Source organism: Piliocolobus tephrosceles, chromosome 8, assembly GCF_002776525.5.
Source record: "Piliocolobus tephrosceles isolate RC106 chromosome 8, ASM277652v3, whole genome shotgun sequence".
Classification (NCBI taxonomy): domain Eukaryota; kingdom Metazoa; phylum Chordata; class Mammalia; order Primates; family Cercopithecidae; genus Piliocolobus; species Piliocolobus tephrosceles.
In genome coordinates, this window is record NC_045441.1 from 84,623,692 (window position 1) to 84,641,919 (window position 18,228).

Consider the following 18,228-nt stretch of genomic DNA (forward strand, 5'->3'; position numbering starts at 1 on the left):
ATTGTACTTTGTGAGAGAAACAGGGGAAAGTATGTCATGTTCATCTTCCCAGAGGTAGAAGTCTTCCTAAATTGCATTACTCCCCACCCCCCCACCCATTTGATATGATAGAAGCTATGAATGAGAACAGGGATTTTTGTTTAATTCCCTATTGCATGCCTAGCACTTACAACAGTGGTAGGCATACAGTAGATACTTAATCAATATAGTTGAATAAAGAAATGAAAAAATTCATTTACAGTTGACCCATTACATTATATTTTTGAATGAGTAACTTGAAATTTAAGTAGCTTAGGGATGGATAAATAAGTTTAGAAGAAAAATAGTGGTGAAGTATAATACAACTGACAAGTTAAAAAATAAATCAATTTATTTTCTTCTATAAATGAAATTAAATAACTAGGTTTTTTTAAAAAACTATCAATTAACTCTATCAACTTACACTAAATCTAACTTTGTTTTGGAAAATAAGTATCCTCTAACTTCTTTCTCTTCTTTATTCTAATTTTCCTCATCCCCTTTTCTCTTCCATTGCTTTCTCTTTCTTCTCCTACTATCATTTTTTCTCAAGTGTCCACAATAAACCTTGATATTTTCTCTTTTCCTAAATATGTTCCCCTTTTTCAGTCACCCTGGGTAATGACCACATCCAGACTGGAATCTCTGCATCGTTCTAGTGCTCAGCTTTCTCCTACCCACAACCAATCAATCCCTGAGATTTATTAATACTACTAATGCATACTGTATTTCTAGCTTCACTGGTTAGTCTCTTCTTTCTTCTTTTTTCTTTGAATAAGCTTATAACTGTATTAATTTTTTTTAAAAATTATTTTAAAATTTTTAAATTGACAAATATAAATTGTATATATGATGTACATGTTTTGAAATTTGTATACATTGTGGAATGGCTAAATTGTACTAATTAACAAATTAACATATGTATTACCTCACTTTCTTGGTCCATTTTTGTATTGCTATAACAATACCTGAAACTGGGTCATTTATAGCGAACTGAAATTTATTTCTCATAGTGCTAGAGGCTGGGAAGTCCAAGATCAAAGCATCAGCAGATTTGGGGTCTAGTGAGGGTCCTGTCTCTGCTTCCAAGGCGGTACCTTGAACACTGCATCCTCTAGAGTGAAGGAATGTTGTGTCTCCAAATGGCAGAAAGCAAAATGGCAAAAAAGGACAAACTCCTTCTGTCAAGTTCTTTTATAAAGGTATTAATCCATTCATGAGGGCTCTGCCCTTATGAGCTAAGAACACCTCCCAAAAAGCCCCACTTCCCAACACTGTTGGACAGGGTGTTAAGTTTCCAGCACATGAATTTGAGGGGACACATTTAAACCACAGCCCTCACGTACTTATCATTTTTTGGTGAGAACACTGAAAATATACTCTTTTAGGAATTTTCAAATATCCAATACACTTTAACCATAGTCACCATTTTGTACAATAGATCTCTTGAACTTATTCCTATTTCACTGAATTTTTATATCCTTTAACCAACATCTCTCTGATCCGTTTCCTTCCAACACATGGTAACCACCATTCTACTCTCTACTTTTATGAGTTCAACTTTTTTAGATGCCATATATAAGGAAGTCATGCAGTATTTGTCTTTATGTATCTGGTTTATTTCACTCAACATAATGTCTTCTGGGTCATCCATGTTGTCACAAATGGCAGGATTTTCTTCCTCTTAAAAGCTGAAGAGCATTCCATTGTTTATATATGCAACCTTTCTTTCTTTTTTTTTTTAATCAACTCATCAGTAGACGGACAATTAGGTTGAGTCCTTATTTTGGCTAGTGTGAATAATCCTTCAATGAACAGGGAAGTAGAGATAACTCTTTGAGACAATGATTTCACTTCCTTGGCTATGTACCTAGAAGTGGGATTGCTGGTTTACATGGTGGTTCTATTTTTATTTTTATTTACTCTAATCACATAGAAGACTAATGGCAGTTCTATTTTTAATTTTTTGAGGAATCTCCAGAATGTTTTCTGTAATGGCTGTTCTAAATTTACATTCCTACTGCAAGGGTTCCCTTTTCTCCGCAACTTCTCCAGCACTTGTTATCCTTCGGCTGTTTGATAATATGCATTCTAACGGGTATGAGGGGATATCTCACTATGGTTTTAATTTTCATTTATTTGCTGTATAGTGATTTTGAGCACCTTTTCATATACCTGTTGGCCATTTGCATGTCTTATTGTGGGAATGCCTATTCAGGTTCTTTGCCTAAATCAGGCTATTTATTTTCTTATTATTGATTTGTTTGAGTTCCTCATATATTTTGGATATTAGCCCCTTATCTGGTGTGTGGTTTTTAAATATTTCTTCCCTTTTTGTAAACTGTCTCTTTACTCTGATGATGTAATTTAGTTTTATGTAATTCCACTTGTTTATTTTCCTTTAGTCGCCTGTGCTTGTGGTGTCAAATCCAAAAATGTCATCACCCAGACCAATGTCATGGAGTTTTTTCCCTATGTTTTCTTCTAGTAACTTTACAGTTGTAGTAGGTAGATCTTACATTTAAGTCTTTAATGCATTTTGAGTTGATTTTCTTCTATGGTGTGAAGGGTCTAATTTCATTCTTCTACATGTGGCTAACCAGTTGTCTCAACACCATTTATTAAAGAGACTGTCCTTTCCCTAGTGTGTGTTTTGGCATTTTTGTTGAAAATTAATAGACCATAAATGCATGGATTTATTTGTAGGTTCTCTATTCTAGTCTATTAGTTTATTTGTCTGTTTTTATGCTAGCAACATCCTGTTTTAACTAATACAGCTTTGCAGTATATTTTGAAGTCAAGTATTTTGATGCCTCCAGTTTTGTTCTTTTTGCTCAAGATTGCTTTGGTTATTCAGGGTCTTTTGTGGTTCCATATGAATTTTCAGGACTGTCTTTATTTTTCTGTGAAAAATGACCCTGAAATTTTGATAGAGATTTCAGTGAACATGTAGATTATTTTGGGTAGATTGTTAATACAAGCATTTTAACAATATTAATTTTTTAATCTATGAACACATATATCTTTCCACTTATTTGTATTTTTATCTCTGAAGGGGATGAAGGAAAAAATACTGCATTTATCCCTATCAAACTTCAGCTCAGGCAAACTAATTTAGAGAAATAAAATATAAGCTATAGTTGAATTTTTTAAAAGCCTCGGGATTTTACTCAGCCTCAATATCAATGTGAACCAGAAGTCTATGTAAACTTAAATTCTGACTAATACAGAGTTTAGCCTATCTGAAGCACTTTACTCAGCTCTGAGAACCAGATTTTTAAGAGCAATACTAACAAATCAGTGGTAAGCCGGAAAACTAAGACTCTGGTGGTTCCAGAAGATTAAAGAAACTAGGGATACCTTACCTGGGAGAAAGAAAAGAGGGAACTTGGGAAAAGATTATAAAATAGCTATATTTTAATACTTATTAGTAGTAGGCTCACATTTGAAAAAAAGTAGCAGAAAAAAGATCAAAGCACAATATGATAGGTTGGTTTCATATACATAAGAATTTTCAAATAATCTAACCTGTCCAATAATGTGATGGACTGCTTTACTTAGTTCTCAGAGATCAGAAGTGTTAAGGCAAAGACTATACATACCCCTGTTAGAAATACTGTTGAGCAGATTGCTTCAGCAGGAAAGAGGCTAGAATACAGTAGTGCTTCTCAGTCTGTGATCCTCTGAGCTACCTGAAGTGGTACTATGGAGTTTTGAATACGTTGCAATTGTTGCTGAGCAGACAAAACGCCTAAGTTCTCCATCCTGGCTTCAACAAAATGTTCTACATATACATCTAGCTTTTGCAGTGGCTTTTATGAGGAGTGGTAGGTTAGGGTGGAAGGAAGTATTATGCTTTAAATAAATCAATAAAAGTTCAAAAATTACTGAAGGACCTGAATGAAGATCTCTTTCAATTCTAATATTGTCATTAATTCCTATTTCTCAGCTATATCCTAGGAAAGTAAGATCAACATCTTATTGACAGATTACTGCAAATAAGATTAATGTATATGATTTTAAAAGCCTCCTTTTCTTCAGTAATGGGGCTTTTAGAGTGAAGCAACTGTCTCAGCTCTTCACTTTGCCTGTAACATCACAGCCTATACTGTGTCTGGGGGAAGATTTTATCTTTCTCTGGAAAAGTTTAATGTTGAAAACAAATGTCCTTTTACTCCAAAAATAAGCAGTAGTTGTAGAAAAGTAGATCTTGGAAACACACAAAGTTATAAAATTTTAATTTGTACTTCTATAAAGGAAAAACACTGGAAAAATTAGTCGCTATATAATTAAATCTTAAGTGGAGAGTGTACTATCAAAATAATCATATGACTTCTCCAAAAGTAAAAGCAATTTGTTATATATTAAAATACCAAAAATAGGAAATAATATATGAAAGTCCCAGATGCTTGCATCTTTAAAATACCTCATCTCAAAAGTTACACATTATTTCGTAATTCCTAATACATACATATATATATATACATACACACATATATAAATCAGTGACCATAAGAGTCGATTTACAGAAATTTTTAAATTATCTTACCTAGCTTAAAAAATTAACACAAATCTTACTGTATCAGATTTCTTACTATATCTTAGTCACACAAGTAGAATTCTTATCCATAATTCAACTGGGGATTCTATTTTCATTATAGTATTATTCAGAAATAACATTAATGGATTTAATTGTTCAGAAATAATTCTGAAGGTGTGTGATCTATATTTTGCTGATACACAACTCAGAAGACGGCAGACTGGTGTGCAGGAGGCATCCACTTACACAGTAGTGACTCTGCCCAACCACTTGGCATGGGAGTCTCAACATAGCCTTATTGTTCATTTGCTATTGATAGTTTTCTATTGATAGTTTTTGTGAGAGAATCATATGCTAAATGGTATACCAGATCAAAGGCATTAGGTTTTAAGGTAAAATTCTCATGAACATCAAGGTACATCAGAGTCTGTTCTATTCCATATACTTTTAAGTCAGGTATTATTTATAAATTTATGCATAAAATTTAAAAATACAATCATCACACAATATAGTATCTAATAATATCTCAAAATACTTCCATATCCTTTGCTTTTATAAAAATTTTATTTTCTTATAAAAGGTAACATTAATGACAGAAAATTTAGGAAACATGGAGAGGCAAAAATGAGAAAAAAATAACCCTTTTAAAATGCAAAACCACCAAATTTAACAGAAAAAAGTGTTAGTAATTTTAGGAACCCCATTTTAAATTGCAGAGGGATAAATGAATTCATATTTTTCCTCCAATGTTGTTTAAATTCAATCCTTTGCTCTGGGCCCACAGTACTGCTCAACTCATTTAAACATTTATACTAAAACCTGGATGCTTTCAGCATCAAAAAGTACAGAATAGAATTAATCTTCATATTACACCTGAGATTCTCATAAGTTATGCTACCAAAGCAAGTTACTACGACTGATGTGAACCTATATCATTAAGATTGTAAAGATAATAAAAAACTTAAGTGAAAATATATGATGATCAAGTTTGCTTTAGGAAGACCAGATAATAGGACTAATGTGATAAAGTTAGTACTTATTGTTACTAAGATTTATACTACACAATACTTCCTGATTTTTAGCAACTATATTTTATAGATCTTTTTAATTAAAAAAATCTAAAATTCAGAGAGAATATAGCTCCCATGTTCCCCTTTAAATTGTTAAGAGAATTATATTTCTAATGTAAGTATACTTTTTGATTTAAGAAAACCAAAGCCAAGCATGTCTCTTACATACCTCTTTTTTAACCTACTATCTGCTAAAATATTTACAAAGATACTTGTTTAAGAAAGTAGATGCTAAACAAATAAACATAATGCCTGGAATGCTTCTGTGTAAATTGATTAAAACACCATCAAGTAACCTTTGGGATGGGCTTCCTTTCAATTTAAGCTTTTATTTTAATTACTTATGGAAAGCCACTTTTCTCCTTGTATGTGGCAATTAATACAACATTTTCAATGCATCCCACAAATAGGTGTAAATCTGAGAACAGAGGCTCTTTTGTAGTCACACAGGCCAACAGATTTGACATTCTGATATCAGGTTTATGCTTCTCACATTGTAGAATGTTGGCTATCTAAGTCACACAGACTGCATGATTTCTAAAATTTCAAGCTTATCATAAAGACAGCTGGTGGGAGAATAAATAGTACATTAGTGCTTTTACCTTTTAGCCGGTGGCTTAAAATCTGTTCCAAAATAGCTGCAAAATTGTTAAATTCAGGAGAAGAATCATCAATTGTCTCAAAGCAAGATCGATCAATCAGGGTCTTCACAGAAAACCTATGAAAAAAAGATTATTGTTGCTTTTAGGTAGAGTTGATTAATTCCCTAAGTATGAAAAAAATGGGAGGAAGGCAATTTGGGGAAAACTTGTAAAAATATTTTATAAGAATATAACTTCTGAAAAACCCCATTTATTCAAATTTATTCTGTAAATGGAAATGTTTACAGAAAGAGGAGTCTTTTATTGATATATTTCCTATCTCCTCTGGTGAGAATGTTTGTGTACTCCCAAAATTCATATGTTGATACCTAATCCCCAGAGCAATAGTATTAAGGGTTAGAGCCTTTGAGAAGTGGTTAATGAGGGCAGAGCTTTCATGTACAGAATTAGTACTCTTATAAAAGAGGCCTGAGGGAGCTTGTTTGCCTCTTCTGCCATGTAAGGACACACAGAAGGTGTCATCTATGAGGAATGGGCTCTCACCAGACCCTCAATCTGATGGCGCCCCAATCTTGGCCTTCCCAGCCTGCAGAACTGTGAGCAATAAATTTCTGTTGTTTATAAATCACCTGGTTTAAGGTAATTTGTTAAAGCAGCCTGAAAGGACTAAGAGAGTATCTATTGACAAAACTAAGATTTAGAAATAGCTAATTGTCCCCATTGAAAACAAAATGTGACCTAACTAAATTAACTCCAAAATACTCAAAAACAATACTACTTGTAAGGAATTTGAGCTGCAGACTCAAATGTTTTTGAGAGTTTCTGAGCACAAAACAGAATAAAATAGAAAGTGAGTATTAATGAGAAGAATACATCTATATTAGTCTGTTCTCACATTGCCAATAAAGACTTACCCAAGACTGAGTAATTTATAAAGGAAAGAGATTTAATTGACTCACAGTTCCACATGGCTGGGAGGCCTCACAATCATGGTGGAAGATGAAGGAAGAATAAAGGGTTGTCTTATATGGCAGCAGGCAAGAAAGCATGTGTAGGGGAACTCCCCTTTATAAAACTATCAAATCTCGTGAGACTTATTCACTACCCCAAGAACAGCATGGGAAAGGCCCGCCCCCATGACTCAATTACCTACCACTGGGTCCCTCCCATGACACATGGGAATTATGGGAGCTACAATTCAAGATGAGATTTGGATGGGGTCACAGACAAACCATTTCAACATCCAAAGTTTTTATGAGCTTATAAATAGCAAAACCTGCAAATCTGTAAAGTGTACTATATTTTTCCTTATCAGAATGTTCTTTGTCTGTATTTTTGACTGTCAAAAATCAATGTATTTTCCAAGTCTCAACTCAAATGTCATCTTCTCAATGGAGAATTATCCACCTGCATATTTCTAGCACAAACTAATTATTTATTTCCCTTAAGAGACAATTAGGATTTATCTTACTGCTATCATTTGTTTCCCATCTTTATCTTATTAGAACACAATTCCTTCAGGCAGAAACATGCTTTCTGAACTATGTATCTCCCTCAGCACCTAGGACAATGCTTTGAACATTGTACTCAGTAGGTACCTGTTGATTTATTTGTAAGCTCTATTTTGAAAGAATAGCAAAGAAATGTTTAAACGTCCTATCACGGCAAGACCCAATATATAGTTTATGAGTTTTAACATGTGTAGATTCATATAATCACCATCAAAATCAGGATACAAAATAGTCCTGTCACCTCAAACAACTCCCTCATGCTCTTTACAGTCATATCCTATAAAGGATGGTATATGAGAGCCTAAGACAGTGAGGAATCAAGATGATAAGGGGAGCTGTTAAATGATTAGAAACAAAAACTATAAAGAAGATAAAAGAGTACAAGCTTTTTTTCAGGTTTTACTCTTGATAGTTATGCTATTCAATCAGGACAGAAAATATAGGAGACAGGTATAAAGGGAAATATAGAAAGATTTGGGTTGTATCTAGTATTTACCATACTAGAAATTGAACTAAAAGATTTTAAATACAGGCAGTCCTCACTTAGCACAGCAGTAGAGGACCATAACAATAACTCTGCAAGTTGAAACCATGCAAAATCATCTTTATAATTAAAAATTATAATTTTCCTGTGGCCTTTATAAATTTTTGTCAAAACATTAAAAACTTTCTTAGCAACCAGTTGTATAGGGAAATGAAAAATAGTAAAACAGATTTATTTAGTACACTGTACTTTAAAACATTAGAAACATTGAGAATTCAAGTGTTTTACTTCTTTGTAACAAACGTATGAAGAGTAGTCTGAACAGTGCTTGCCTCATTCTTCTCATTTAGTGTAACTTAAGATACAGCGTAAGCCTCTTTTTCTGTCTTTTTGCAAACTGCCATATTTCTCAAACTAGCTTCCAATATGTTTTCCTTTACACTTTCAATGCTGCGAAATACCTCTGAGAAGCCCTTTAATGTGAAGTGTTCTGTCGGCGTCACTTCCTCTGGGACATTTTCATCCTTTCTGTTGCAACCACTTTCTTCATTTTTTTTTTAAATTATATTTTATGTCCTAGGGTACATGGGCACAATGTGCAGGTCTGGTACATATGTATACATGTGCCATGTTGGTGTGCTGCAACTATTAACTCATCATTTACATTAGGTGTATCTCCTAATGCTACCCCTCCCCCCTCCCCCCACCCCACAACAGGCCCTGGTGTGTGATGCTCCCCTTCCTGCGTCCAAGTGTTCTCATTGTTCAATTCCCACCTATGAGTGAGAACGTGCGGTGTTTGGTTTTCTGTTCTTGCGATAGTTTCCAGCTGCATCCATGTCCCTACAATATTCAACATTCTTTCCTCATTTTTATATCAACATTTGCCTCCACTAAGTTCCCTTGGCTGTATATGTAGATTTTCTTAAATAGGAGAAATGTGCAAATTCCCATGATCAATAATTTATTCTGTAACTCCCTTTATATTCATGCAAATCTCACTTTAAGCATTATCATTTTCCATTTTTTTTTTCTTTGAGACGGAGTCTCAATCTGTTGCCCAGGCTGGAGTGCAATGCTGCGATCTCAGCTCACTATAAGCTCCGCCTCACCAGTTCACACCATTCTCCTGCCTCAGCCTCCTAAGTAGCTGGCACTACACGTGCCCACCACCAAGCCCGGCTAATTTTTTGTATTTTTTTAGTAGAGCCGGGGTTTCACCATGTTAGCCAGGATGGTCCTGATCTCCTAACCTCGTGATCTGCCCGCCTTGACCTCCCAAAGTGCTGGGATTACAGGCATAAGCCACCACACCCAGCTATCATTTTCCATTTATTTTCTGTACTTTCATCTCTGCAAGTTGGCCAATTCACCGTTTTTGATTATCCATTTTCAGATGCATAGGGACCAATCCTAGACAGACTTTGAAAGAAGTTATATTACTGGTGTCTGATTATGATGTGTATTTGTTAGTTACATAGTAGTTTGTGGACTAAAGAGCCAGTGGCAAAATGTGTATTTTATGCAACTACTCACAGCTGAGTTACAGTGGTAATTCAAATTGAAACCATGTTACTAGGTAAGATTGATGTTACTTAACTAAATTATGAAATACTGGAACCATGCAAAGTAAGAACTGCCTGTATTTATTTACTAATTACAAACAAAATAAATTCATTACATGCTGCATAAAAATTTTTATGAAAACTGCATTTTCCAAAAGAAAAACATAGCAAGAATAGCACTGTTTACATGTTTGCAAATATCTTTAATGTGTTTAATATAAGACAATTAGATTATATTACTACTTTTTTATTCAAGCTATTAGAATAGCACACATTATGTAGCATCTGGAAAACTCCAGCATACACTTGTTAGAAAATGGGAATTTTTAATAAAAAAGACAAAGAAAATGACAATAATAACAACAACAACAAAAGAGAATGGGAATTTTAAAAGGCAAATAATGTCTTAGAATAGTTAAGAAAGTAATTTTGACCTTGTGGACCTCTGAAAGCATCCGGGTCCAGAAGTGCACTTTCAGAAATGCCACCCTATGGCATTCTTGGTGTGTAATGAAATAACTCTCCTATGAAACTCGAATGATACAAATTATACACCATTATATATATTTGGGATAATTGAGAATATAATCACTCAAATAATTTTCAGTCTTCTTTGGTTCAGATGAATAATCCTGATTGAGAAATGCTGAGACAGATTAATGTTCGACTACACAGTATTATCTACAACAGCAACTGGAGATCAATGGAGTAAATTATCATGCAATAACGAGAAACAACATATAGGAAGTAACACTGATAAAATTAGTTTCTTGTACCTAAAGGATAGTCAAGTTAGATAATGCCTGATGTAACGCATACTAAATGGATAGAAACAAAAAGATAAAGAGAAACTAGATTTAAAAGGGACTTTAAAACTTTTATTTCCTTTGTCCATCTCAGTGACAATACGAGAATAATGCTGCCAATCCTTGGCAAACTTTTAATAAGAATAATCAGTACAATGTGTAGGAAAAGGAAATGAGAAATGTTTCTAAAATGAATAAATAAAAAGCACACAATCTCCACCTCCACCTTTGACCTGAATAGGAGGAAATTTCTGAATGCTTTTCTCTAATCTTCATTCAGTAGAATGGAATAAGAAAGTTAACTCTGCAACCAGATTGCTCAAGGAAGGAATAACCTACTGCTTGTAAAAATTAGCCATTTAAGATAGTAATGCACCTCCATAAAATAAACAGAAATTTATATTTGAAAACAAAATTAACAAAGTACTTAATTCATCAAAGATAAAAATCTAGGTTAGAACTCAATTTCCACCTTTAACAGTCGGGTAAGATTTTAGTCACTACTGTTCTCCAGGAATAACACTAAATTACCTAACAAACTATTTACTTTGTAAAATGCAGAGGGAACAAAAAGCCATGGTTATTACTGCATATATTTTCATATCAAGAGACATATATGGATCAATCAGTGGTTAACAAAATGCACAAATAGTTTTCTATGTTACCAGGTTACATTCTTACAGAAGATACTATCTGTGTCATAAAAACATAAAATGTCAAATATCAGAGCACTACATTACTTTAAACTCAACAGCTAACTAAAAACTAAAACAAAAGCAAAGTCCAAATATCCCAAAGCATATCCTTAGACACAATTTCTATGATTTTCAAGCAGAAAGATATTTAAGGGTGAGAAAGCATTACAAAAATTTCTACTATATCAAAGTCAGTAATGAAGAAAAATAATGTTCTCCAGCTTTGCTTCATCATTCACATCCTGCTCTCCTCCCTCCAACACAACCCAGAACTTCAGAATGCATATCAATCCCTTAGAGTCTATGCTTCACTTTCAGCTAACCGACTCTTCCCACTCAATACTCACTTCTCTAAAATCATATAGCTAGTCATGAGTATATGCGAGAGTAATGAGGATCTGTCCTCCACAACACAGTAACTAAGATGTGCTATAAAAATCAAACCTGTAAAAAGAATTTTAATGTATCTAAGAAATATCACACAGATGCTGAGCTATTTCCTGATAATGATGACATTAATATTAGTCATCTGTTTCCTAAAATGGAATGATTTTTGAATCATGAAATGACAATTTGATGAATGTCTAAAAATATCAAATGAAGTCTAAGTAACAGCTTTTACATAAAAATTAAAAATCAAAAGTTTACATAAAAGAGACTTACAATTAAGATTTTGAAATGCAGTTTTTGAAAAGTCTCTATTTAAAAAGATTCTCTTTCCCACCTTCAAAGTCCAAGGAAATTTTTGTTAGCTTAGAAATAAGAAAGAATGGGCCGGGTATGGTGGCTCAAGCCTGCAATCCCTGCACTTTGGGAGGCTGAGGCAGGTGAATAACCTGAGGTCAAGAGTTCAAGACCTGCCTGGCCAACACAATGAAACTCCGTCTCTACCAAAAATACAAAAAATTAGCTGGGTGTGGTGGTGCATGCCAGTAATTCCAGATACTCAGGTGGCTGAGGTAGGAGAATCACTTGAATCCAGGAGGTGGAGGTTGCAGTGAGCCGAGATCGTGCCACTGCTCTCCGGCCTGAGCAACAAGAGCAAAACTCCGTCTCAAACAAACAACAAAAAAAGAATGATTGTGACTAAAACTTTAAAACCTAAAAAAGCATGAACTACCTTTTTCCCTTTGTCAACATAGCAAGAGAAATGAGAGAGTTACCAAAACTGTTTAAAACATATTAATTACATCCACATTACATTAATTCCTTCCATAGTTCATAGATTTGTAACATAATTATAATTAAAAATAATTCAAAAATTTTAAATGTGAGGATAAATCAAAAATAATTTTCTTAAATGTCTATAGTTTTTATTAGAAATTATTTTTACAGGGAAAATTCATCTTTAATATTTAATGTTCTGCATTAATAATATATATATATCCATATATACACAGAGAGAATAAGTAGGAAAAAATTATATTCCTATCCCTTTACGACAAGCATATATTATTTGGCCATTTATCAAATATGCTTCAGAAAAAAATAAATGTTCAAATAAAATAGACTTTCTTATTATACCATGCTATATCCCTTTACATGCAATTATATCTGAAGATAACTAATGTACATGAAAACATCTAGAATCATCACATTTCAAAACTTAAAAGGGCTCACAAAGGTTAAAGTCATTAATAAGAGTGATGTTTTTAATAGAATGTAAGTATCCAAAATAGGAGACAGAGAACTCTCCACTATTTCAAACCAAATTTACAATATTCCTTATTATATGCCATTGCTTTTAGTAGTCTCTAACAGAGGGGTGAGGTAATTATCCTCTGCCATTAAAATAACAGTCAGCATCGATGATCAACAAGAAGATGGCTTCCAAGAGATATGACACGATCCACACCAAACATAATATAAGCAGTGACTATAGGTGATAATAAGCACAATACTCAAGACATAACTGTTCACTGGAAGACCTATTTGCTCTCTTATATTTTACATCACAAACACAAAAGAATGTTTCGGAATGAACAATTTGCAGGTCTGGGCACGGTGGCTCATGCCTGTAATCCCAACACTTTGGGAGGCCAAGGCAGGTGGATCATCTGAGATCAGAAGTTTGAGACCAGCCTGGCCAACATAGTGAAATCCCATTTCTACTAAAAATACAAAAGTTAGGCAGGTGTGGTGGTGCACACTTGTAGTACCAGCTACTCAGGAGGCTGAGGCAGGAGAATCACTTAAACCTGGGAAGAAGAGATCGCAGTGAGCCGAGATGGTGCCAACTGCATTTCAGCCTGGGTGAAAGAACGGAAACAAAGAAACAAACCAAAAAAGTAATTTCCCTTCTTTTTTCAAATATTATGAAATTTACAAATTCTCAGCCGGGCATGGTGGCTCACGCCTGTAATCCTAGCACTTTGGGAGGCTGAGGCAGGCAGATTGCCTGAGCTCAGGAGTTTGAGACTAGCCTGGGAAACATGGTGAAACCCTGTCTCTACTAAAATACAAAAAAAAAAAAAAAAAAATTAGCTGGGCATGGTGGCATGCACCTGTAGTCCCAGCTACCAGGGAGGCTGAGGCAGGAAAATTGCTTGAACCTGGGAGGCAGAGGTTGCAGTGAGCCCAGATCATACCACTGCACTCCAGCCTGGCAACAGAGCGAGACTCCCTGCCCCCCACCCACAAAAAAAAAAAAGAATTCTCAAACATCATGTGTATTTTCCTCTTTATTTTCTAATATAATTTTAATCTATTTAAAATATTTTATAATGAGAAAAAATACCTTTCACATATCCTTTAAGAAGAGGTCTACAGACTGTTGTCCACAAGCCTAAAGCAACTAGTTGCATGTTTTTGTGAATAAACTTTTATTGGAACCAAAAAAAGTCCCAACCATCTTCCCTGAAATTTGTACCCTGAAACATGAACTCTCTTTGTGATATTTTATTATTTCAAAAAAAATTTACCCAATGTAAAAATCAACTTAAAAATAAAGGAAGAAAGCAGCGCCAGGTGTGGTGGCTCACACCTGTAATCCCAAAACTTTGCAAAGCTGAGGCCACAGCGATGGCTTGAGGTCAGGAGTTTGAGCAACAAAGCAAGACCCCATCTCTATAAAGAAATTTAAAAATTAGCCAGGCATGGTGGAAATAGGCTGTTATTCTAAGCAACTCAGAAGGCTGAGGCAAGAAGATAACTCAAACCCAGGAATTCAAGGTTACAGTGGGCTATGGTCATGCGTCTGCACTCCAGCCTGTGTAACAGAGCAAGGCTCTGTCTCTAAAAAGGAAAATTTTTTAAATTAAATAAAAAGAGATGTGTATTTAAAATATTTTCTCAATCTGTACTGTCAAAATTTATTTTAAAAGAGAATTGTTAATCTAGACACTTAAGGATGGAAATACTCTATTATTAACATCTTGTATTGCTATATAAGCAGACTGATGACAGCAGATTGCCAAACACAAAAAATAACATTAGAAGCACACTCTTAAAATAAAAAAGACAAAACTTTCCAAAAAGATTCATCTAAAATTAGTAAGTTATCAAACCAAGAAAACTTCCTATCTTAAAATAAATTGATTTAACCTCATATGAAAGAACTCCCAATTAAAATTATTTTAATAAAGAACACTTTATATACTTGGATTACATATCCCTTGGGAATCTAATTGTTCGTTACACAAGAACAAATGAAAATATTCAAATAGAATACTTTAACATAAGTGAGCTTTCTAGTAAGCTAGACATTAAAAGCAGCAATAGAACAATACGAAGAACAGAAAAAAACCGTAACATATAGTGTTCATGGTTTATCATCACTAGAATGCTAAGAAAATGAAAGTTCCCAGTTTCTGTCTATGCAAACACACACATCAGCTGACTTGTATCACGGACAATCAAGACAGAACAGTATTAAAAATATATATATGTTTTGAAACCAGATATATTTGGGTTTGAATTTTGGCCATGTTATCCTTAACTATAAAATAAATCTAATTTAAATAAAAATTATTATAATTAAAATTTCCATTATTAGTCATAAAGGCTGAATCTAATATTTTTCCTCCAAAAAGCATATTGGCCATGTATAAATTAAATATATTTTCTTATCATGTTAAGACATAGATGTTTTGTGGTAGATTTATTAAAATTTTAAATCGTTATTAATATTAATTTTGATATTAGACCTGAAATGTAACAGAAGATTTGGTTGTGTAAATACTAAGATTTAAAAATCACAAAATCTAATGTTAAATATGAATCTTTGGGGGACATTGTTTTCCTAACCTCCTCTAAAGACAATCACCATCACTGGAGATAACAGACAATAAATCATTTTACCTAGCTAAAACAACAAAATATGTGCATTATATCCACTTTCTGTCTTTCATAAAATATTTTCAAAACAGTACATATTTGGGAGGATTTGTTTTTGAATGTGCAACTAGTGTCAGAGTGAAAGAGGAAGGCAGGGAAGAAGAGCTCTTTCATTTAGTGCACATTCAGCTGTTGGCCAGCTTTCGGTAAACAGTAGTTACTGTGATTGTTTACTGTCGCCCCCAAATCAGAGTGCATTTTGTTGTTTTGGCTTGTTGGAGGAAGGGTGCTAGAAAATATACCAAATCTAAGTTGAAAATCCTGAAAGGCCAGGAGCAAACTGTAGGTTGTTCAAGACTAACCATGGCTAAAACCCAGTCTGGATTCAGCACAGTCCCGGACTGGATGAAAGCAATCAGCTACTACTCTATCTCTGGAGGAAGATGAACACTAGTAAAGCAAAGTGGGCATTAACCTACACTATTGACCATGGGTACTAGTACTGTTGGTGATATCTTTCTAAAATTGAGTGGTGCATTCCATCTGTTTACTCCACTGTGGTCTATTTCTATTGTATACTATGTTCTTATGAATACTTTGACACATAATAGTTGACAAAAGGGTAAACGTGATAGTACTAAAAGAACAACAAAAGTATTAAAGAACTTAATAAATACTATGTGGCATTCAATAACATTCCAGATGTGACAAAGGATAGGAATACACGACAAAGGAAGGAGTAAGAGAGAGAAAAACCAGACCATAAAAGAAGATATAAAGATAATTCAAAATTCAAAGTTAATAAGAACTTTAAGATAAATGCGATTAATATATTCAAGAGACTAAAAGAAATGAAGGACATAGGTAAAAAGATAGGTTTTTAAAATCAGAGGGTTAGAGTCTATTTTAAAAAATGAAATAAAAATTCTAGAACTACCTGAAATTAAAAACTCATTCAATGGATTAAACAGTAGAATAGACACAGCATAAGACATAATTAAGGAACTAGAAAAAGAAGTCAATAGAAAACATACAAGCTGAAGCATAAAGAGAAACAAGAATAGAAACCATGGGAAAGAATATGAATCAAGTGAGGCCTGGTAAATTTTAACACAATGTAATTGGAGTGTAAAAAGATAATGGAGACACACGTGGTGACTCATGCCTGTCATCCCAACACTTTTAGAGGCTGAGGCAGGAGGACCGCCTGAGGCCAGCAGTTCGAGACCAGCTGGGCAACACAGCGAGATCCTGTATCTACAAATTAAAAAAAAAAAAAAAAAATAGCTGGGTGTGATGGTGCATGTCTGCAGTCCTAGCTACTCAGGAGGCTGAGTATGTTTTAGGATGAGGGGGAATAAATGGTTCTAACACTATTGAAAAAGCAGTAAAAGTTATAATTTGCATTAGACTGTAATAAATCAAAGGTAACTGCCAGAAGAATAGAAATATATATAAACATATATAAAGAAATGGAATATATGACTCACAAGTTCACAAAGTAAAAAACTGGAATCATGGAATAAATGGAACTATAAAAATATTAATATCTAAGATGGCAAGAAAAGAGAAAAAAGCAAACATACAATGAACAGTAAGATAGTTATAAATCCAAATATAATACTGATAACATTAATTAAAATGGGCTAAATAACTAAAAGACTAAGGCTATCAGACTTGATAAAACGTAAAATTCAATCCTATCTTACCTACAAGGACACTCTAAATATAAGAGCCCAGAAACGGCAAAAGTGAAAGTAAAAGATGGAAAAAGAGACATCATATGAACATTAATAAAAGAAAGCTATTATAACTGTATAATAGCAGATAAAACAGACTTCAAGGTAGTGGCACTGTTAGAGATAATGTGGGACATTTCATGATTAAAATGAATCAAACTACTAGGAAGAGACCACAATTCTAAATCGCCATAAAACTAGTAATAAAACAAAATATTTATAGTAAAAATGACTAAACTAAAAGGAGAAACAAAAATCTACAGTCATAGAGGTAGACTTTAACACATCTCTCTCAATACTAAATAGTATACAAAAAAAAAGTAAGAATACAGAGGATATGAACAAGGCAATTAAAACACTAACTTAACTGACATATATAAATCGTGCAATCAACAATGACACAATACACATTATTTCCAAATGTATATGAAATATACGTTGAAACTAACCATATACTGCATCATATAGCAAGCATCGACAAATTTCAAAAGCTTGAAATCTTTCAGAATATGTTCTCTGCACAACAGAATTCATTCGAAATCAACAAATAAAAGATAACTAAAAAACCTTCAACTGTTTGAAAGTTAGATAACAGAGTTTTAAATAAACAGGAGTCGACAGAGAAAATCAACAAAGTCAAATGCTATTTTTTGAAAAAGTTGGTAAAATTAGTAAATGCCTAGCAAAATAAATGGGGAAAATGGAGATTATAATATCAGGAAAGAAAAATGGGAAATCACTACAGATCTTTCAAATAATAAAAAGACATTAAGAGGATATTAAGAAAAGTCTTAGCAAAAAAAAAAAAAAAAAAAATTGACAATATGAATGAAATAGGTATGGTCCATGAAAAATCTACTGAAACTCATACCAGAAGACACAGGAAATCTGAATTGTTCAGTATTTATTAAATGAATTGATTC

At 33.6% G+C, this 18,228-nt stretch overlaps 2 protein-coding genes across 3 annotated transcripts in view; one reads left to right on the plus strand and one right to left on the minus strand.

The window, feature by feature from the left end:
- The window catches only part of RUNDC3B (RUN domain containing 3B), a 191,054-nt gene that overhangs the window by 162,748 nt on the left and 10,078 nt on the right, over positions 1-18,228 (minus strand). For both annotated transcript variants that reach the window (XM_023226644.2, XM_023226645.3), the window contains exon 2: positions 6,231-6,346. In XM_023226644.2, the coding sequence (XP_023082412.2) occupies positions 6,231-6,346 (116 nt within the window). The remainder of the gene's footprint in view (positions 1-6,230; positions 6,347-18,228) is intronic.
- ABCB1 (ATP binding cassette subfamily B member 1) overlaps positions 1-18,228 on the plus strand; it is a 224,043-nt gene that overhangs the window by 60,689 nt on the left and 145,126 nt on the right. The gene's annotated exons all lie outside the window — the stretch shown is intronic.